General features: G+C 40.5%; 1 protein-coding gene across 8 annotated transcripts in view; it reads right to left on the minus strand.

Moving 5' to 3' along the window:
- The window catches only part of KALRN (kalirin RhoGEF kinase), a 472,211-nt gene that overhangs the window by 180,563 nt on the left and 267,882 nt on the right, over nt 1-23,766 (minus strand). For all 8 annotated transcript variants that reach the window (XM_040069425.2, XM_058421255.1, XM_058421256.1 and 5 more), the window contains exons 11-12: nt 17,030-17,221; nt 3,626-3,795 (exon numbers count right to left, since the gene is read on the minus strand). In XM_040069425.2, coding sequence (XP_039925359.1) covers nt 3,626-3,795; nt 17,030-17,221 — 362 coding nt within the window. The remainder of the gene's footprint in view (nt 1-3,625; nt 3,796-17,029; nt 17,222-23,766) is intronic.

Raw genomic sequence — 23,766 nt, forward strand, 5'->3', positions numbered from 1 at the left:
ACTATTCATATATTACCTAAATTACTCAATGAATTATTCAACACCAGAGTTGAATAATCTCTCACGGGATCTAGACACACACTTAGTTTTAGAAATTCTTTTTCATTAAACATTTCACTCTTCATATCAAGCCACACTTGTGTTTCAGTGACTGATGCAATACAAAAGTTTAAGAGCAGTAATCTGGTGGACTTTTTTTTTTTTTTTTTTGGTCTCCTTGGATAAGGCATTGACAACCCCTAGCTAGTCTGGTTTGGGAAAGATCTCCCTGCAGAAAAAAACCCATTTCTGAGATTGCATGCTTCTGCCACAATATTTCTTGTTCTGTCTGGGAAAGAATAAATATAAGACCCTTACTAATATTTGAAAGGCTATGGATTAGAGTTTTAAAATTCAAGGAAATTATTGGGAAAAAAAACCCAAAATAAACTTTGGGGAACATAGAACTGGACTCAGTACATTGCTGCTGACTTTGTTTGAAATGAACACTGTGCTTCTAAAACCACTTTCAGTGCTTTCACTAGGAGAAAGTTCAGTGAGAAATACCCATTATCTCATATGCTGAACTACTGTAAAAAAGGTAAGCTAATTAACTCTTCCCTGGCTTTTGTTTTCAGCCTCGAACATTTCTGCTTTCCACATCTCACTGGAGCAAGTCATTGTTTTGCCTTTCACAGATGACCAGAAATATTGCCCCCAGCAGCACCCCTGGAACTGCTGTTCAAAAGGTTTGCTTTGCATTGACTGCTGAGAACAACGATCATCTCAGTAAAGCACTGATAAGGAAGAGCGAAAAATGTTTCCAACGTGAACCATGACATGCACAGAGTGTCTAGGCAGGCCTGCTTTATTCCTGATAGGTATTGCCTCCTGATGTAGTCACAGAGGCCCTGAAGACCTTGTGTGAAGTGCAGTCCCAGGCATGGAATATAGTTCAGGCAACAAGCTTTTCATTGCCTCTCTGGAGGAAACAGAGTGCTGTTACAAAAATGATCCTCTCTAAACCAAAATCTATTCTCTCAAAGATAAGAACAAGAAATGCAAAACTTTCCGAAGCTCCAGTAATTTCATTGCTTTTAACCCATGTTATGACATGCTTGATAAGAGCAGTGTATTTCATTCTTTTCATTGTTGTAGCATTTGCAATCTTCATCTATTCTTCATGGCAGGTACAAAGTGATCCACACTGAAATGCAATCCTGGATTAAGGAAAGACTACAGCAATTCTAGTTTTTCCTTTTCTTCCTACATCTGTGTATTCTTCACCATTGCCAGCAGTCACGAAAGCAGGTTAGAGTGGGCACACATAGAGGCAGCTTCATGGATTTTTTTCCACACTGTTCTTTGAAAGAGTCCAGGATCACATTACAAGCTTTGCAGTTAGTCAGAGCGCTCAAATCCAACACTTGAACCAGCTCATCTTGACAGTTCAGCATTGCAAACTTTTGTGCGCATTCAAAGGTTTGGCAGCTGTTCTCTCTGGGTTTGGTATTAACTTCATCAGAATCAGGGGATCGCTTTGCACAAATATGTTCAGCTTGTTCCACCTACTCACTCACTGCCAGAGTACAAACCAGACCCCAAACCCAGCTTTTCTTTGTTAAACACAGCTGCCACAAAACCTGCCTTGGTATTTTGCAAACATTGGAACGTGACACAGATTTAAAAAGTCTCAAAGCTGAGGCCACTGTCACTTTTCCAAGACTGAAACTAAGAATTGACTACATTCACATCAAGAAAAAGCTGAAGTCCCACACACCACCTTGCAGTCCACCTCCACTCTCCACACTTCCCTTCTGACTCAGGTGCAGCTAAAAATCCCTCAGGCCAATCCCACAACCAGAACCAGGACTCTTTGAATGTTGACACTTTCTACAACCCCACAAACCACTCCACACTCCACCTGATGGGCTTGCACTCGGTCCCTTTCAGGCTCTACTCCATGGGTGTTCACACCGAAGTGATGCCATTCCAATAGTCGGGAAGAATATGAAAAAAAATTTAGCCCACAATTTCACTGCCATTTTTTTTTGATCTCATAGAAATTCCCTAAACCTTGCAAACAATTTCTTTGCATAGAAGTAAGTTACCATGCAGACCTTTGACTGACCTGCTACAGCTGGCCATGCATGTGTTCTTAGCTAAAAACCCTTCCCCTGTGGCAGCTCACTTACCAAACCCAGCATGTTTTTTACCCTACTGATCTCATCATCAAAGACGAATAGAAGGATGGAATGTCTACTCCTGATCCTTCCTCTCCAACTCTAATAGCAGTACCACAGCTCCAGTCCCTTGCCCTCCCCTGTGGTGCTGGCAAGTCACACACAGCAAGAGCAGGAATCTCCAGGGGCCCTCTGGTGTTCCTGCTGAATGACAATCAAAACCTAGAGCAGTCCTTTCAAATCTCTCATTATTTTTTTCCTGACCCAGCAGAGAAAACCCTGCATCCAGGATGACAGCAGAAAGCTTAGAGGAAAGCTCAGCATACGGCAGTAGTAAAATACTTAAGGACTCCAGGAGGGCTTTTAAGGCCGGAGCTCCACCAGAGCCCTCATTGTCCATGCTACTCTAGAGCATCTTGGGCTTTTCCTATCAGGCTCCTTCCATGGCTCATGACCTTCTGCACATCTTGGGTAGGAAGAAAAGGCATCAGATTAGGGAAGCTCAGGGTGAGGAGGATGATGTCACTCTCTTGAACCGTCTGGTGAAACACATAAAACTTGGGATATTTGCAAATTATAACGTATACAGAACGTGCCCACTATGTACAGGTGGGTAAGGGCAACCTGTAACAATACAAAGACCTAAATAATAAATGATGTATTGGACTTGGTTCAGTGACCAGCAACATTCATAAAAGGCAGGAAAACTTGATTCCTGTCAACAAAGCTACAGGCACAGAAAACTACTGTAACAACAAATGAGAGAGATTTCACAATTACTAATTCTGTATAAGCTCGCTCTGCAAATATTCATTTGACTATACTTGCAGATTGAGAAAGAAAAGAAACAAAAAACATCAAAACCCCAACCTTCCCCCCACCCAAATTCTTGGGGCTAGTCTCTTCATGTATTTTAAATTAGGCAAAAATGAGCTGGTTTAATTCATAGTGCTAGTAGAAGAACCAGCAGTAAAAGAGCCTCTTTGATACTATGAATAAACCCCACATACAAAAAGATAAATAGAAGGGTGCTGCATGCAAAATGAAACAGTGAAGACTGTTAGACACGTGTGTATTTTATTAAGAGGAATACACTTACCCTACATCGGGAACAACCATATAAATCACAAGGTCTCAGTTCATAACCGTTCAACAATCTTCTATAAATACCAACTAAAAATATTCACTTCAAACACATTTGGATCCATTCACTTCCCAGTGCCTATAAATAATCTCTCAGTCAAACAGGAAACCAATGCTGATCCACAGACTACTCTAATCAGCTCACACAAATCACTCCTTGTAATTTCAATAAAACACTCAAAGGATCTGAAGAATTATAAATAAGCAAAGAATTAATAAACTCTCCCAATCGATCCTAGCTTGCAGTTCCCTGTTTAGGCACCCCTGAAGCACAGCACACATCAGATTTCACAACACCTGTGCCCCAGGTGGATGCTTACCTGAGCTGCTGGATTAGATCTTCCCCTTCTTTAATAACATTGAGGGTAGCGTCCAGGGTGGCTGTTTGCTGCTGCTGAAACTGCTTGATAAGCTCCTGAACTGCATCCACAGAGTCAGCACAGACATCCTCTAAGAGCTCCTTCTGCAGATCTTCCATCCATGTCCACAGCTGGGAAGAAGGGGAGGGAAATATAAATCAGAGAGGGATTGAGATTTAACCCTTTTGCTCTCTAATTCCAGATCAATAGGCATTAACTCAGGTTGCATGTTTCACAGGAAAACTGACCTAAAATTTATAAACCCAAGAAGATAAATTTGTTATTGATTCCATTTAAAGCAAGAAAATAAGATAAATATAGTATCAGGTTGTTTAAAAAAAAAAAAAAAAAAAAAACACAACAAAAAAACCCACCTCAATTCAATTTCTGTTTATTATACAGCAATAACTATTTATTTTATTCTGATTAACTCTTTATACAAGTAACAAATTAAAATCTACAGATAACCTAACCCTTCCAGGAACTGAGCACTATCATCTGCTATCAATTTCACATGCAGCTGCAGCCTGTTGCAGGACAGACCTACAATCTTTGGTATGTGTGTATGGTACTGACTGAAGTCTAGCTGTGCCTGCTCAGCTATGCCTTCCCAGGGGTTGAGGTTTTGGGGTTTCTTTTTCCTTTCCAGCACTAAAACCCCCTCCTCAAAATGCACTCAGACTCCACATTTTAACTCTGGGAAAATCCAAACATAGGAAACGGCAATATCACCAATCAACCCCATGCAGATCCATTAATTTGGAATAGTACCGACTACCAGTTCTAAAGCCACAATCACAGCAACAAATCATTTCAAGTGCTTAGATGAGAATTTCCAGCCAGCTGTTCACCAGAGGTCTGGACAGGGGCAGGAATGCCCCGGCAGCCTCTCGCTGCCTGTAAAGGCTTAAAGCGAACGGAGGTTTCCCCTTTAAGCTTCTGCTGAAAAGTGAGTGTAAAATTGCACCAACCGAGCTGGCAGCCTGCCAGCACACCCTAATGACTCCACCAGAGACTCTTTTCTGTGCCACGCCTGCCCCATTAACCCACATTTTGCTGGTACGTGCTGGAGGGAGCAGCAGAGTACCAGAGAGAGAAACACCAACGCTCCGGGAAACGTCAAAGGATGCGGTGCCGGCAGCGGCTTCTCCCGCTGTCCCAGGGACTGCACAGCTCTGTCCCACAGGGACCTTGGGCTGAACGTGAAGCAGAGGAGGACACTGCGTGGGTGGCAAAGAGCTGGTAAAAATGTTTGTGCTCAAAGGAGTTGCACTGGCTCCCTATCCTAGAGCATTTCCTCTGAGACTGTGAATTCCGCACGTCCACACTGAACGAGAGGAGGATGGGGATGTGTAAAGCTCCAGCTGCCAAAGCTTCTCATAACCAGGACTCACACCTAAGGCCAGTCACTAAGTGCTACACTCTACACAGGCTATGGACTTCAAAGATATTACCCTAGTCCAAATCAAAGTCATCAAAATTAGAAGCTGTCCCAGCACACTCATGATACCAAAAAAGGAGACCCCAGTGGCTTTTGCTCTGTCCCCACCTCTGCTACTGACTCCCTGCTTAAGAGACTTACAAAAACAAGTAACAGAACATACATCTTACTTGTAGGCTTTTCAGAGTCAGCTTTGAATACTTTGGGTAAACACCTCTGTTTATCCATAAACATTATAATCATAATGGCCTACCCAACTACTGGCCCGAAATGGAATGTCTTTGCTTGGGATATTTACATGTTTTCACATTCTTGGGAAAAAGACATAGTATAAAAGAGGAACCATTAATCAAAGAAACAAATGTAAGTGGATAGGTATGAGAAATAAGTGAAAAAATGAAAACATATTTAACGAGTCAAATAGAGGGCTTTTTCAGTGGTGGTCTGAGGTCCATGTGTGGAACTTGGGGAAGCTACCATAATGGAAAATGCATTAGTTATTTCCTTTATCTGTTAATTAGATTTAGAATCTTCCTGGTTTTGATCCAATCCCTGCACCCACTCAAACAGTAGGGACAGCTGGACTGAAACAGACAAGGACCAGGTTGCTCAGGAGTATTTTTTCTGCTTATCAGATCTTCAAGTAATAGAGCACTTTTTAAATACAGAAAAATAGCTATGTGTATAAATCATCTTTCTGTTTTGAGGTGGGAAAGCCAGTAGTTTTTTAACTTCTTCCAGTTCTTAGTTCCTTTTTGAACTTAAAAAAGCTCTGGAAATTTTCTTCACAAGAATGAAAGTGAAATCAGAAATTTTGTTCATTATTAGGAATCTGCTGTTTTCTTGAAATTATCATGTTAGGGAAGAGGAGAAAGTTTCCAACCTTCAGAGGAAAATCCTGTGCTCAAAAGTCTCTCCAGAACCCAACTTTTCAAAAGGAGCATTGGACATTTAAGATCTTACTCCGCTTTTTGAGTAGGCTTCTAAATCAGTTCCAAAATACTTAAACATAAACTGTATTGTATTCACCTGGAACTGAAACACTCATTAATTTCAAAGAGCACTCAAATATATTAACTCATATTAGCTTCAGATGTTTCCACTAATGACCTCTGACTGTAAGGATTTGCATAATAAAATCTATCAGAATCTAGGTCATCCTTGACTCACGGGCCTTTAATCCTTTAGACTCCACCAATCCCTGGAAAACCCTAATACAAAGAATCAGTCAGTATTAATAAGATTAGAAAGACCTTTCAGGAACAATTCACAATAGGAACCCAATTCCAAAACCTCCTGGGTTATGTGCTACAACTAATAGCACTTTTGAGAAACTGCTACCAAGCCCCACTTGTGAATGCCACAGCAACGAAGAGACCAGTTCCATGTCACCGCAACAGCCCAGTCAGAACAGCTGTTAATCATAAAACAGAAATCATGCTCATTGTCACTGCCCAGGAAAATCAGTCCCTTCTAGGGCTGATGTTTCATTCCAGTGCAAGTATTTGACTGATTAAAGAAATCCTGACAATTAAAGCCCCAAATCACTGGATACCTTGTGCATTTCCAGTCCATGCTGTGACTGACCTACTCTAAGCTAGGGAGCTTAGACCAAAGAAACTGTTCCCATTGAAATCTGACACATTGCACAGCAAAACTTTTATTTTGTATCTGCAGAAATTGACTTATTTTATTCTTAGCATGAACAAAATTTGAGAGTACTTGTCCCATTCCCACATATACTTCAAACTATTACTAAGGTACCACTTGACCCCATGCAAGGCGTCTATACAGATACATGCAGATATTCCAAATATAGAGGCAGTATTTCCACATCCACCTGTGATGACTTTCACTAATTTTCCAGTCATGCATGTGTCCAGAAAAGGAGATAAACTCTGCATTATGTTACTTAACAGGTACTAAACAAAAAATACAGAATCCTAGAAAACAATACAGAAGTATCACAAAAGTAAGTTTTGTTCTTCCTTCAACTGATGCTTTGGTGTGATTAATTGGATATGGAGAAGCCAATGCATCAGTGGTAGCACCTGAATTAAGTCTATCAGAGATCTGACACAAACCTGACTCACGTAAATGACATATAAAAATGTCATAGTTGCTAGCTATGAGAAGTCTCAGGTAAATACCTATCCCTAAGACATTGATGCAGATGGTCCATAATGGCTCCACAATTGAAGCTTTATTTATCAAGGCTTTACACAAGAAAACTCTGATTATGAGAACAGCAGGAAAGAAGAACAGCACACCTCCTTTCTTTTGGGGTAGCATCTGGCGCCCTTATGCATTTTGACCACAGCTTTTGCATCTTTCTGGGATATGAAACACAGGCAGTTTCCCTCCACCCAAGAGACAATACACCTATTTATTCCCAGCTACTTTCTGATGAAATACCCTTCACTTTGCTCAAGTACTTAGTGAGACCACTTAACTGGAGGTCTGAAGGACAACTGCGCCTGCTACCTAAAAATTAATGACTTGGAAAAAGGAACCACTTTAAACAAAATCCAAAACCTAAAGAGATTGCTAAGAAAATCTTGCCTGCATGATTGGAATAACTATTAAACACCCATTTAATATGCCCATTTGTAAATGACAGAGATGAGTTACAATCCCCTCGAAAGCAGTTTAAAAGCACTGAGTTATGGGAGCAGTGCAAAGAACCAGTTCAATCCAGGAGATTTACTGTTGTACAACATCTTTGCTGGTCTTCAAAACAAGGATGTTAATGGAAACAAGCAACTTCCCAGGGTGTATGTTCTACCCCTTCACTATGTCAGAGAAGCATCGTGCATGGCAGGGCAGGCCCCAAAAGGATGCTTATGACAACTCGGGTAAAGAACATTTATCACAGTGATGAAGACTAGAGCAGAATGCAAAAGAATTCAGTGACATGCAAGGACCCTGCTGCCACTCCGTGAATTGCAGTGTGAGTGTTCAGAAGACCAAGGGCAGGCTGAAAAAAATCCCCCAAAACACACAAGCAGAACTGCTGCAGAGAGAGATGCCCATCAGCCCTATTTCCCTCTGCCTTTATGCCAGGCTCTTACAAGCCCATTCTATGGCAATAATATTTAGCTCTGTCATGATATGCCCGAGGAAGTCACACAGATCCCAAGTTCAAGTTAATTTATGGCAGAACTTCGGTCTGCACTTGCATTTAGGCATCTGTTCAAATGCTCTCCTACATCCAGCTTGACTGCACAGCCTTTAGTAAATTGTCCCCACACCAACATGGTGGCGAAGATAAAACTTTCCAGCACAATTATCCTTCATCAGCTGGTATTTTTTCACACTTAGACTGCATCCAGTCCTGTTTCAGTTGAAATAACCGAGGGTTTTTCTAAATTGGAAGAATATTTCAGCAACATTGTCTGAAGTGACGTTCAAGCTCTCAGGAAAACGTCAACAGAAACACAGCAAAGTGTCACATAATGGCATCACACCTAATAAAAGGTGACAGGATGGGATATGACCAGACACTACGCAAGAAATACCACAATATACGACTTCCACAGGAAGACACAACTCATGAGACTCCCTGCTGCAAGACCTTATGCTGTCAGATACCACCAAACCGCTTGGGAAGAAATGACAAGTGGAAAGGGAACATTCTGTGAAAAAACCCATCTCATCTCCCCCTAACCTCTTTTTTGCTTTTTCCCTTTTCTTCGCCAATTTCTTGACATTCATCCTTGGTTGGGCTGCATCTGGTGCTTCTGCATGCTCAGGCTTTTTAATTAGTAACCTTGCCTATGGCAAAAGGATTTGCACTGCCTAAACATCTGATGCTTTTTCCAAGTCCTGCATGGACCAGATTGATATAGCACAAAATAATCTCCTCTCAAGGGAAACATGATTTGGGTAGGTTGGCTTACATCAGGGAGCATGCAGATCCCCAGTCCAAGGTCATGTAAACATAATTCAGGGACAATTTGATCCAGGAGAGAAAATTGATTTATAACTCAAGAATCAAATGTACATGTTCTATGCTTCTTCTGCCACCATCATGAATTGTAACATGTTCCTCTTCTAGTATTTTAATATGTTATTTGTTATTAGGAATCTGGTTGTAATTAACTTCAGTAACTGTAATAATCAAACTCTACACTTGATCATACTGGCTTAGAAAAGTTCTTCCTACATTGGAATATTTACTTAGTTGTACACCAGTGTGATACAGTTCAATTTGGTGCAGGAAAAGCTTCCCACACTGCAATTGCAGCCGTCTACTAAAATAAATGCAGGTACCATTACATTCTCCTGTATATTGTTCAATGGTTCTAAACATCACTGCTCAAATGGAAGCTGCAGCACCTCTTCCCTCTGTGCTTTTTCCAGTGAGTGGCTGCATCTCATAGTCTCACCCTGATCTGCTGCTTTGAGCCTTTTGTGTAACTTCGTGCACTGTGCCCTGGGATTCACAGAAATAAATAATTTGTGACAATTCTGAATCATTCTGAAACTTGCTAAGGACTGAAAAAACTGCACGACTTTTCTTTAACCAGGCAGTCTTGTTGGATCCATTGACTTCAACCACTCCAGTGACACCATTTTCAGCTAGTTAAATAGACTCCAGCGCATAGATGTACTTCAGGTGAAAGACAGAACGTGTCTTTGGAGTGATGAGTGAATTACAGGAGTGTACCTGTATAGCTTCGATGAAGATTTACTCAGTGCACAAATTATTGCAGGCTGCCCACTCTGTTGCCTTTGTACACAGCACTGAAGCCCACACACTGGAACTGGTAGAAGCTCATCTTCCCCAGCTTCAGAAAATCAGAACAGGCAGATATGTGTCTAATAAAAGAGTGTTTTATGAGAGTTGGCACATCCTGTTTAAAGATGCTCATGAAACTCCCTTTCAGCTGCAGCACGAACCACTGTTATCTGCAGAGTGAGGCACACAGGCTGGAGACCCATTTCCACAGCACACAAAACACATGCAAGGGCCTCAAAAGCCAAGGAAAATATTTGAGTGGAGCCATTGGTCTATAACAATGCTGGTGAATGGCCTGAAAAATGGGGATAACAAAGTATCAACTTAAACAAAGTCGACAGGACTCCCTTGGCTAGCACATGGTGGAAGGACAGAAAGAACTTCTCTTCCATGCACAGGTTTGACTTCCTGGCATTTGGTTTATGTGGCTGCATTTACAAGCATTTAATTATCATTACTTTGATGAGAATCTTCTACCAATCTTTTGGCATCACAGATGGCAGAATTTTATTCACTAGTGGTCTGGCTGTGCTTCAAACTCCCCTGCTCAAGAGCAGGATGTGCTGCCAGAATACCACAGCTCTTTTCTTTCCCAGCTACTTAATCCTTCAAGAAAAAAAAACCTTGCCTCTGGGCAACAAATGGACAGGAAAGAAGGGCACCCGGTACCACCCCAGCTGTCCTGGTTCCTCAGCCCCAGATCTTTGATAGCTTTACAGACAAAAGTTACCTCTGCATAAAACCCACCGAAGTTAATGACTGGTGAATGTTGGCATTTTGGTCCAGGCCAGAGTCTACCCTCTGGAGCTGGAGAGGGATTTGCTTTTATTTTGCTGCTTCGTGGTATCTGGTTGCTGATAACCCAGAGTGTACTTCGATACAGGTCACACAAAAATGACACTTTTTATACCAGCAGAACCCTCTCCACAGCTACAGTTATCAGAATGATAAGCTGACATGTGTTCTGCCTTCTCCAAGGAATCTGCCACCCAGGCAAGGGACAGAACGTGTGTTCCTGTATGGGCACCTCTGGCAGTTCACTTCTACCACATCCTCTAATTTCTGCCTGCAAATTCACCTCTGATGGGAACAGGAGAATGTTTAGGAACTGAGCACTTCTTAAAAACACCAAACAAACACAACGAAACAGCATTTACTTAGAAGTATAGAATCACAGAATCATTAAAGTGGGAAAAGACCTTTAACATCACTAAGTCTAGGCATCCATCTAGCACCACGCCACACAGATTCAGCTCCCAGCAAAAATCATGATCATACTAATAGGAAGCATAAGATTTGATGTTTCACAGCTCTGCTGTGAGAGGAGGGACAATACCTTCAAAGTTTGATTTTGCATGCTGTTGTGCATATATCTCAACTGTTTATATTACGCAAGTGAAGGACAAAATTTCTAGCTTTTGAACAAGACACACAGTGCTTCATTCTAACACTGAAAATGCTGAGGTGTGAATTGGACACTCAGTGAATATTTTTTGGGCAGTTGAGACAGTCTGGGTCATTTTAATGTTCCATGCCTTTTTTTTTTTTTTTTTAATCTGGACATAACATGAGAAAAGGAACAAAAGTGCTGTCCAGGATAGGAGCAGTGTTCAAGACAAACACATATTCAAAGAACAAGACCTTTCAGAACTTCCAGAAGCTGCCAGCAAGTGGAGTTGCTAAACTGAATATCCCCTGCATCACAAATCTTTATTATCTAGTGGGCAATTGCTCTGGAAAGTCAATATTAGCAGTAAAAATCAAACAACAAATTTTTAAGTTCAGTAACATTAACTTTGATTCCTGTGTCAATTCACAGTGAGTGACAGGATTACAGGAGATATCCCAGAACCACTGTCATGTTTGCTCCATGATTAACTTGGATACATTCTGTCAACTCTTCTGATGGGAGTCAATAGCAGCTGACCTCAGTCCCGTGAGCTTTCTGCTCCCTGAGTCCCAGCAGCTCTGCCTCGAAGTGAAGAACAAGCCCTGTCAGAATTAGTGATCTGCACTGAAATAATCTCCTAATCACAATATTCAACCCAAGCAGAGAAAATTTAATTTCACAGGTCTTGGTTATCAAGTGAAATTAAGTTAGCAGTGCCTGCAATAAAACACAGTTACCGTTCCTGACTGATAGGGCAGACCCAGCTCATTACCCGGTTGAGTAACCCCACTGATGTCTCTGGGGTGACCAAGGTGACCTGCTGACCACAAATAATATAGGTTATAATGCAGGAAGCTGTCTGACCCTTAATGGTCTAGGATTTAGCTCTCACTTTCTCACGGCATTATCAGACAAGATTTTCAGAGTGAAACTTTCCATACCAGGCGTCTGCCTGAGGCTGAAATTGAATTTTGAGGTAAAAGGGCCAGAATGAGAAGAAGGGACAGAAAAGGTATTTTGCCTGTGTTAGTTTCATTTCTGCTCAAATGAGATGCTCCAGACCCTCCATGCTTTTAAGCAAGGGTTTGAAATTTTCCAGAGCTTAGCCTTGATGTCAAGAATACACATTATGTCATTCATGTGAAAATTTTCCCAAATTTGGTCACTCAGAAGACCTTTGCCAAGTTCCAGTTTGCACATGTTCATAGAAACCTGATAGGAATCTGTCAGTTCCTTTTTCTCAACTTCAAATATTTTCTGAGGATACTCATTCCCCATTCTGTGGGCCAGGTAGACATGGCAGGTTCCACATGGAAGTGCCTTCCCTGAGCACCTTGTCCTCCTGCTCTTCTCACCACTAAAGAACAACACAGCACATGGCACATGATCTGCAAACACAATTCTCCGTCTCTCTGTTTTTTGTTGTTTTTTTTTTTGTGGACTCGACACAGAACTGGTAATCTGAGGCCCATTGAGAAATGAGAAACCTAGAGGTGATAAGACATGCTTTCCATGCTCCAAAGAGCTATGAAACAATTGCAGAACTGTTTTAGTTCTGGCCTATATACATAGTTAGTTAAGGCCCATATACTATAAATGGATCTAAATTCAGTGAAGTTCCTCTCATTCTTAGGTTAGCAACTACATCACCAGCCAGTATGAGAAGTAACACAACCTAAGTCATCCCTTAATTACACAAGAGGATCTAAAAACTTTTTTATGATATAGAAGTGGTCACAGTGCTCTTTCTGGTCTATATTTTAATACTTGGAAACGTAAAATACACTGCAGAACCTTAAGTATAAAACTGCAAGACATTAAAATATTAAGATTCAGACAATGAATTGCAAGATGTTTTTCTTATGTTTCTTGAGGGTTTTGAGCATTCAGAGTGTGATTTTATGACATCTGCAACCTCTTCTCCAGGAAGCTCAAGAAATATTCTCTTTTAAACAAAATCAAATGCCAGCCAAGAGAGTCCTCTATCATCATTTGATCCTAAAGCCAAAAGTTCACAGAAAAACATCAACTATCATGAGATTTGTGATAAAAGTGCAAGATCCAACAATACTGACAATAATTGATTCAGATTTGAAGAAAGAACCTAAATTCAATTACTCTTAATCCTGAGAGAAATTATTCAGGTATGAGTCTGTTGAATGCATTTATCCCAGTGATAATAATTTATAACTTTACCCTGCCACACAGATAATTGGATTTGATCCCCATGGTACCAGCTTTCTGCTCACACATCAGAAATGCTTTGGTCCAAAAGGGTACGAAAATATTGACTAGAAACTAGAAAAGTATAATGAATGCTATAGACAGTGGGACACACAAAATCTCGTTTATAGGCACGGCAATAGGACACCTACATTACTCAAGAGTTATGTCACCAACAATCACTTACAGAACTGCTTCAAATTTATGCCTCCAAAGTGTTATTACCACACCAAGAAGTCCTCGTTTCAGCCTTCTGTATGTATTGTTCAATAAGGTCCCTTAAAAAAACCCATCAAAATTTTTGTTATGCCTAATTGACTGTGTTTTTGACATTCCTTCAACTGCATGAGTCAGTGTTTAGCAGAAGGGATCCTCTTTAATGTTTTCACATGAAATAAGCAGTGATTCAAGTCTACTGTAGTATGAAAAAGCCACTCCAAACTTACATTACCCATGGGGTAATGACATTTAAATGACTCCCTAATTCAACACTACCTATTGTCCTGAAGAAAATACAGGAAGACTGACTACAAAAGGAAACATTTCTTTGATAAGAGAAAAAAAGTAGGAGCAGTTAAAAGTTTTTCAGGTTGTGGGAGTCTGAGCAGTCGCATGTGGAGATGAAGAGGTGGGCAGAGTACAGGTGAAGCAGTGAGAAGTTCACAGTCAGTGAACTCATCCACACCTGGGAGTTAACACATCAGAAACACAATTCACCTGTTCCAGGAAGACTGTCAGACCAAACATGTTCATTGCAGTAAGATATTTAGAATATTTCCAAAAAAAGAAAAAGTGTCAGTAAGACTAATTCTTTCTACCTTATTTCCCATTTCAACAGTAGTGTCTCAAAAGATTAATACAACACGAAATAATGAGAATTTGTGAAGCTCTAATGAAAAATTATCCAGGCCATAGTTTTCCATATCAGAGCCAAAAAAATATGAAGGGAACTATTTTCCATTTCCAAGGACATAAAAGATAGAGCTGTTCATAGTTGAAGTAATAGTTTTAAGAACTACAAAGGATGAAATTAATAATGATGGGTATTATTAAGTGATAACGTCTTTTAGAATAATGCAAAATACGTCAGGTGTTAAACAGGTTAACATGGCAACCAAACTGCTTTCTCCTCACTCCAAGACACTCCCAGGTGATGGCTTTGGATGGCCAAAGCAAGTCCAGCCTCAGGCCCAGCACGGCAGGTGGGAGGGCAAGGGAGGCTTGTGTGAGCACCAGGACTGGAATGGCTCCTGGTAAACACCAGGAACGGACCTCAGATCTCCCACTCTCTTACTGCTGCTGCAGCAAAAGGATTCTTTGCCTTGACCTCTGCTGTGATTTAGACTGATCTGTTATTTAAATTTACCTGTTCTATTGTTCATATTGAAGAATGACAATTACATTGGTTAACTTGCCATTTTACAATACACAAGAAGGGCCAAGCAAAGACCCATTTCTACCTAAGCCAATCTACTTATAGCATAAAAAGGCAAATACAGATATAAGTACATGTTAAGGTTCTCCTGTTGTAACACTTTGCCCTTTGTAGCAATTCTCCCCTGGCAGTCTTTTGTTATTTCACTGTGTCTGTGGGGATTCCCACAGCTGGCAGACAAACACTAAAACCGCAGCAACTTCCTCACTTAAAAGAGTTTTGGCAAAAAAAACCCAAGATAATGACTTGTGTGAGTTTCACCGGTGCAGAAACGTCACTGAAGGAGCCAGGTGGTGGCACACACTGAACACCACTGAACCTGCAGAAAATCAGTGTTTGGCCCCTACAGGAGTGAATTAACACAGGGGTAAGTAAATGAAAACTTCTCCTCACAGAGCTCCTGGGCACCTTCAGACTTTGGGGAACTCTTGGAGACTGAAGAACTTTATCAGCCCAGCCCAATGGCTGTTATTCATTATGATGGACATGGATTCCTGTGTCCACCATGACTTTGCTGTTGTCCCAGCAATGCTACAGCTCCCTTGTCCCTCTGGAGAGGGAGTCATAGAATTATAGAATAGTTTGGGTAGGAAGGGACCTTTATAGGAGAGAGGTGCCCACAGTCCATCCACTCTGGATCTCCTTAAAAATGACATGAATTAATTACTGAACTTTCCAAAAAGACATCACAGAACCAATGTGTCTCATGGGAAAACATTAATGAGGCAAAGACTTAGCATCTACTCTTAACATCTCGAGAACAGCATTGATGCTATCACAGAACACTGGTTTTTAAAATAATTTTTTAAAAATGTGATTTTTTTATATATCTGCATTTTTATTCACCAAAACAGAGCTCATTAAAACCAGGTGTGTAGAGCAGGCAAATTCCCCTCTTGTTGAAGAACAGGAGTATAATGCACTGCAATCCCTACCCCTTCATACAGGGAGGTTTCATTTCCCAAAGCTAAATTAGGCTACACAATACCAGTAACTTTTTTTTTTTACCAGTCATCACCTGCATGGGTGAATCAAGGTTAATCACAGCAGGAAACTGTTATGAAATATTTTTACCAAGGAAATAACCAATTAAGTTTCCCCAGTGGCAAACCAGGATAGCTGCAAGTGTTTGAGCAACTCTGGGAACAACAGCGTTATCCACAAGCTGAAAGCTAACTATATTTTAGTATATTGCACAAACAGGACGTAAAAGGAAAACATTCATGTACCAACAACTATAATGTACATGCTGCTGTTAACTCCATCTTCCATACAAACATAAATAAATGTATGCATGTACCTTCTACTTCAGGGGCTCCCCAACATGCTGAAGCCTGATATATGCTACTTGTTTGTAACATGTAAATCAACAAGCACAGGCAAAGCTTTCAGCTTCTCAGAGTATCTTCTTGATCAAGTGTGCTTTCGCAAACACATGCTGCAGAGCATGAAAACAACTATCCTGACTAATTCCATCTCTCACAGCAGAAACCCTATCTTTAAAAGTCACTCACCACTGAATGGCCTTTGGACTGCAGAAAATGTGAAGTATGCTTTAATTACATCCCCAGTGGCCTCCCATTTGATGTCCTGTCCACTGTATCTCCTCTGGCAAGTCAGTCTTATCTCTGGATATTTTTCAATTATACCAAACAGCATTTATTCAGGTCCTCACTGATTCACTGTATCAGTATGTGGCTGTTTTTTCTTTAACAATTGTTTTGAAAAGTCAAGTCTGCCTCATTAAGCAATGTAAGATTTCTAGTAACACATAATGATATTGGATACATTAATTAACAGTACATTTAAATGGAATCCTCAGAGGCATGTTTATACTTAAAGTGTTAATATCCACTCACGTTCCTACAAGAGAATTCTTGCTTTCTAACAATACAGTCTAGATGTGATTAAGCACCTCTCGATATGGTCTCACCTTATTTTAGTGTACTCTGACATTCCTACATTTAGTTCACATTTTATTTCCTCTTTACAACAGTAACTCATATGCATGAAATGAACTGGATAATAGCAACCCTGTGTGGTGAAAATGTTTTTTCTCTGTGATCTGAGTATTCTGAGACAGCTTCTTGTAGCACTCCACAATACACAGCAAAATTCCCTCATGCACATCTTACCTCTTTGGTGTGGGTATGGAAGGAGACTGACATGTCCAAGAGAAGCTTCCTCTGTTCCACCCTCCGGACAAAGTCCTGAATCCGAACTTCCAGATGCCGGGCTGCTTTATAGATCTCTTCAGGGTCACATTCCCCAGTCTGAGCCAGCTGCTCTGCAGCCTCCAAGAGCTTGTCCGCATTGGTGTATGTATTCTACCAGCAAACAAAGCAAGAAACACAGCATGAGTAATACAACTGTGGCAAGTTAACCCCTGAAAGAGGCTCTTTATGCTTAAGGCACGAAAGCAAGTGATCACCAGAGTTCTAAAACAATAGCAGTATTTCCTAGTGGCATTGCCATCTGCGAAAGGAGAAAGTATAAAGCCACGTAGACTAATCCCTGAGTACACATGAAATAATTTCTTATTTGAAACACACCACTCCAACACAATCCTGCCAGGCACAGCAATAGGACGTCCCACTTGTTCATTTCCAAGTTCCCTGCAATTTCTCAAAGATAATGCAATGAAGCAAGTGGGACTCAGCAGCTCAGAAGGCCACAGCGCCTCACGTGACACTCAGCCACCAGCTCGCCGCAATGGCCTCCCAACTGCTCTCACATTACAGCACGTAATCATGTTAGCCAGCCAGTGATGTCTCAGCCCCAAGAAATACTTGCCTTTCACTGGCTTCTGTGAGATACACCATGTCTTCAAGCTCCTTCAATGTATTTTTGCTCTTGCCTACTGTTCTGCACCATATTTCTAGATGGAGTGAGTCCATGTGAATTGCTTGCAGCTGCCAGTATGTAATGCTCATTTCCAGTTTGCCCAGGGCATGCACCTGCCCTGCATTACACACTAATTTGAACACTGCCCTGTCCTGAACAGATTTACCCACAGCCACGGCCTTTATGATGTGAGGTGTTTGACTCCTACTCTGCAGAGAGGGAACTGAAGAACCCAGAAGCAAATGAATGTACCCAAGACATGCCAGACTGTCAAGTAAGAGAGAGGAACTCCATCCAACTTACCTCCAGTTTCAAGCTACCTGCCCATCCTTTCTCCCTCTTTTTCACATCTCTGGAAAACACTACTCAACTAATACACCAGGGAGTCTCATGAATAACAGGAGAAATGGAAAGTGAATGCAGTAATCTTCTCCAGAACCACAGAGCTATGCCTTAGCCAGCTGTGTTTAGCAAACTAAACAGAGCCAGCCCTTGCTGTCATATAAAAGCTTTCTTCACTCAAGATGAGGCCAATAGCTCTTTGGTATTCAACACTTAACAAAAATAAGGAGAGACAAAGATATCAGTTTAAGGGTGTGCCCATTACTGGGCCAGATCTTTGGAACTGCTTGGCATTGTCTTGAGACTGCTCTCACTGGGAATTTTAACCTCTGCTTCAATAGTAGAATTGTAGCACCTTCCTTGTCAAAATCCTCCTTGGTTTAAAAATGTATTAACTTAATGCATATACACAAAATGCCTTTGAACACTGTGGACACACACGTACTTCTGAGCATTGACATGAACACTGTCAAAAATAAAAAGCCATGAATCAAGCCATGCTGTTCCTACTTGGATAATATCCTGCTACAGTCAACAGTTGTTGTTTGAGAAAATGTTCAATACAGAGAGGGACCACTGACCTCCAAGTGTTTAAAGGGGGAAAATATTTCCAGTTACAAAAAGCAAAAAAGAAAACATCTCATTCACTGTTCATTTTCCCAGTTTCTGAGGGCTGATTATAAATATCTGGCATTTGCATTTCTCCTTTTGGACTGTGAAGAACATATTTGAGACAGTTTTTTTTACCAATAGTAAATTTTTATTCTCTCACTTTCAGGCTACTGCTATAATGGTTAGGCTGTTAACAGCAGCAAAAATTTATGTTTTAATAATAATTTTTCTGGAAACCTCTTTAGCTGAGAGTTTGTTAAAAAATGTTCTATTTAATGCAATCTGAATTAGGGTCCAGTTTCACTTAACAGTATCCTTTCTGAATGATCCTCTTCCAATAGTGTTTGGAGCAGATGCCAAAGCTAGCACGATTTTTCACACATTACCACTACGACAGCTCACACACCAGTCCAGCTGCCTGAGCAGAAGCCTGTTCATGCTTTTATATGTATTATTTAGTGTACTTGTAACTGCTTTCCCTCTCTCCTTGTGGCACAGACTTGGGACACAAAACAGTTTTGTTGAAATACTGTACGGACACAGCTTTGCTACATTTGTGCCTAAGACATTTAGGGCCATCTCTGCTGAAAGCCATTACAGTTTACTGACTCCAGCACATGCCATGTCGAATCACCTGTGGCTGAGAAGTTCACTGATACAGTGATCAGATGTAAATGCACTGGTGAAAAGGGTGTAGGCTGGACCCAAGTCTTTGGGGGAGAAAGGATGCAGACTGGCCTCAACAGAGGCTCTGGCTCTGACTATAAAAGATGCAGCAGCCCCTCTGCATAGCACAAGGTTCTCCAAAGGAATTTTCTGCAGGGAAGCTGACTGGGTGTGGAAGGAGCCACACTCAATGTCTTCCCTGGGCTGTGACAGGCACTGTCAGCATACACGGGTGCTTCCCTGAAGAATGCATACCTAATTTTGGATGTGTTTGCATAAATGTGTCATGCACAAAAGGCTTGAACACAGTGAATTTTGAGTGTGGAGAATTTTTCTTCACCTCTTTTTCTGTCTTTGTCCACTGAGGCCACAGGTAAGTGTCTGGATTTTAAAAACAGGTGCAGTTTATGATAGGAAAAACAACTAATGGTTATTTTCCTGCTATTCTAGAAGGAAGGCCTGGTGCTGAGAGACTTCCAGCCCAGTGTTGCAAATTTAAGAGATTTAGATACATTTCAGATAAGCAGCTACATTTAGGAGTTACCCACCCTCGCCTTGAACTCCTGAGCTTGATGTGCTCATCAAAGGACTGTCCTCTCTTGTCAGCTCTCGAGATGTACACACAGCACAGGTCAAACAAGCCAGAGGTTACTCATTTGCTGAGGGCTTGCTCTACTTCTCTTCTGTTTGTTTGCTTAAACTGCACATAAATCATACCAGACATTGTTACACACATTAAATACTTGTACATCTGTTTCTCTCCGAGCATTGAGCCAAAGCACTGTTGAACCTGAGAGCTGCATCCTGGTTGGTGCTATAATGCTGCACTGCACCTCCCTGCTCCCTACATTTTCATCCTGAGCTTGCTCTCGTTAGTAAGCTCCTTGGGGTACAGACCATTATTTTATTTGTTTGAAGCACTTTATACTTTTTTGGTGTGACATGACCCTGGAACAGGCAGGGTGAGAATCCAAGAGAGAATTAAGTTCTACAAGGAAGAAAAGCATGAAATGCCTCCTTGTCCCATCATCCCCAGCCAAAAGAGATTAGCTCAGACTCCCAACCCTTCTGAGATCTGTCAGGAATGCAGGATCTGGCACATCTGCAAACTGGCATCACGATTCAAAATTTTGGAAGAAGGTAAGATCTAATATAACTGCAAAAGCAAATTTTTGCTACTAGAAGGACAACCATGGCTGTCCCCTTTTTGCAAAATGCAGATCCATGAAAGTTCTCTGTAGTATCCTGCAGAATGTGACACCAAAAATGACTAATCCCTACAGAAGGGAGATCCCATGAAGCATCTCTACTCTATCTGTGGAGATTAGTTCCTCACAAACAATAATTGCACAAGTTATCCAGAAAAAAATTAATCTATGAGTCATACAATGATATACTTTCTGAATTTTTAGGGTTGCGTGGCATTTTTTTCTTAATATTTTATTAACCCATGAGAGAACTGTCATGTGAAAACCCTTGAAATTCTTGGTGAACTGCTAACTGATATTCCACACTTCTGCACCATTTCATGCATAAAACCAACTTTCACCTCATATCTCTTAATAATCTTTGTAGAGCAATCTTTGCATAATGACCTATTTCAATAATGAAATCTAAAAACACAAGGACATCTTTATCTATATATCTGTATCTATAATCTATATATCTATATATCTTTTTGTGCTCTTCATCACATTTTTAAAGTACCAATCAATTTAGTGCAGCACTTTAGTTTTGGCCCATGTGCTTTTACAGAAAATTATTCCATGTTGTTCTTATCTACTGCTAGGAACTGCACACGTAGGTAGTTTATTGCTGCATGTTTCTGGGCTGATTACATTGAAAATAGCTGTGTCTAGTGGTAGTCCAGGGCAGTTCATGCCCTTAATCTGGAAATTTTTTTTCCAGAACAATCTATCCCTGCACACTATTTCACAGCTGTTTATTTTTATCTGAGGGATTTTCATGGTAACTGTCTCCAAGTTCTCCAATGTGTTGTGAGCCATTCCTATCAGCCAGAGAAAGATGTTGGTTGTAAACATCAGGAGAAACCTGAGGGGAGGAACAGGGCAGGTGGTCAGATCCATGATCACAATAAACACAAACTACATACTCTAGACTTCACTTCCCAAGCAGATGTTGAGATAAGGGGAATGAGGCAGCACCAGTCTGAACTGACTAAGTTCTGGGGCTGTGCAAGGCAGTTCCAGGCAAAAGTTCCTTGGATTGATTCAGGGATCTTTGTCACCTGGGTTTTACCATGAAAAAGATGTGGAAGAGATGGCATCTCTGGAGGCCAGGAAGTGCCAACTAGAGAGAGAAAGAGGACTAGCTCAGATCTGATATTCTTGACTAAAGACAAGTGATGTGAATCCCTTATTATGCCTGCAGGCTGAAGTTTAGGAGACTTATTAGGCTTTCTCTGATGTGATATCTCCTTTATATTCTTTAGAGTTGTGACTCCACTCTTCAGTCCCAGAGATGAAATATCTGTATCAACACTCCTGCTGGGAAGTTGGGATGTCGAAACAAAGTTCAAAGCCTGATCCATCTCTTATTGAAAACGGTAAAAAGGATTTTACTGACTTCAGGGAGAATTGGGTCAGCCTTCTAACCATCTCCCCAAGATCACAGGAGAGAAAAAATGGCAAAGGGTTAAAAATAGAACTCTGGAGGACTGGTACCTGCTCTGTGCATAGACAGCGAGTAGAACTCCTGCCCAAAGAAAGCAGCACAATTCACATGGGCAAAACGATAAATATGGAGCTGATCCTGCAGTCCCTGTCAAGCCTTATGAACTCTTGCTATCCTTAATTATGAAGCTCAGTTACTGTTATCAGATTCTTTGCTCAAGCTACTTCATTAAAATTAGCTCCAGTATTTGTTGAGGTTAAGTGATCTCACAGTCAGGCCTTTGTGGAGAATGATATCTTTAGTAACTTGATATTCTAAAGCTAAAATAAGTGACCACAATGAAACATTTCTTTGATAAATAAATCTGGAGTTTAAGAAAGCATCCATCTTTGTCAAAATTCCTCCTCCCTTAAGTAGGGCAAAGGCTAAGTGCATACGATGATCTAATATTAGTTGTGATTTTATTCTGTTTGAATTGCACATAATCAAATCAAGACTTATATTCTTACATGTGCTCTGTGGCTCTAATTCAAAACAGACTTACCAGGAATTACAGTTACAGAAGTCACAGGCAGAACATCTCTCTGAGCTCATGCAGCCACTCGCTCTGTCAGTACAAGATTGTTCTCCACTATACATTAAAATGGAAAATTCTTCAGACCTTCTTAAAAAATATCCAGGCCAATGAAATTTCCATCAGCACCTTCCTCTTCAGACTGTTTTTCCCTTAAATATGGCAATTCATCTTCAGTTTTTCTTGTCACAATTTCACTCCAGTTCTCCTTGCACTGATATCATGCAGATACTGACTACTTTGCACCTCCAGTAATTCCATTATTTCATTGAATTGTGTATTACGTATAATATATTGTATATATGTTTTAAATATAAGCATATGGCATTTTTCAGCATTAATCAGATATAAAATATTCCCATGATACAACCTAGAATCCTCACTGACCATTGTGAAGAACCAGGTATCTTTCCATGTATTGTTACTTTTATTTATGATTTTTTCCTCAGGGCTGACATACAAACCAAAATGAATTTATTATTTGAATTTAAACGAGTGACATTTACACATTACATCAGCTGCTGAAATGCCAAATAAATTGATTAAAAGCTACTTTAGACCTCCAAACTAATAAATAAGCAAGATTAGAATTAATAGCTGGGAATACATTAGCTAAAAGAATTCCTCTGTGCTATTTCATATTGAGTGCTTACTTTAGATTCAAACAAAATGTTGGCTATGGTGTATTTCATCCCAACAATTGCTCATCTCAATCAGGAGTGCACTCATACATCAAGTAGAAAACACTTCCATTACCACAATCATGCTAATCAACTCCAGTGTGATCACAACTATTATTCAGTGAAATGCCAGTGAAATAGATAGTGAAACAATGTTTTAAATTACATTTAAGATCACACACCTCATCTAATATTAAGAAGTGTGTAAAGACATATAGATGCACGTCTGTGTGTACATAGTACAAGTACAGAAAGAACAAAAGCTTGCTTGGCAAAGATTGCCACTTCTTAGCCATCTTCAATGTCATCCTGAGACCAAGAGAGGCAGACAGCCCAGAAAGCAAATTACAGGTAGGCTCATTTTATGCTTATAAGAATATTTCAGGGGTTTTTTTCTGCCATCTCACTGCTCCTCTGGTAAAAGCATATCCAAACAGAATATTGAAATGCAATTAAATACTCCTGCTGTTTCAATATTTCATGATCTTTACAAGTATCTATAAGAATTAGGGAAGATATT

This window comes from Hirundo rustica, chromosome 7, assembly GCF_015227805.2.
Source record: "Hirundo rustica isolate bHirRus1 chromosome 7, bHirRus1.pri.v3, whole genome shotgun sequence".
Taxonomy (NCBI): Eukaryota; Metazoa; Chordata; class Aves; order Passeriformes; family Hirundinidae; genus Hirundo; species Hirundo rustica.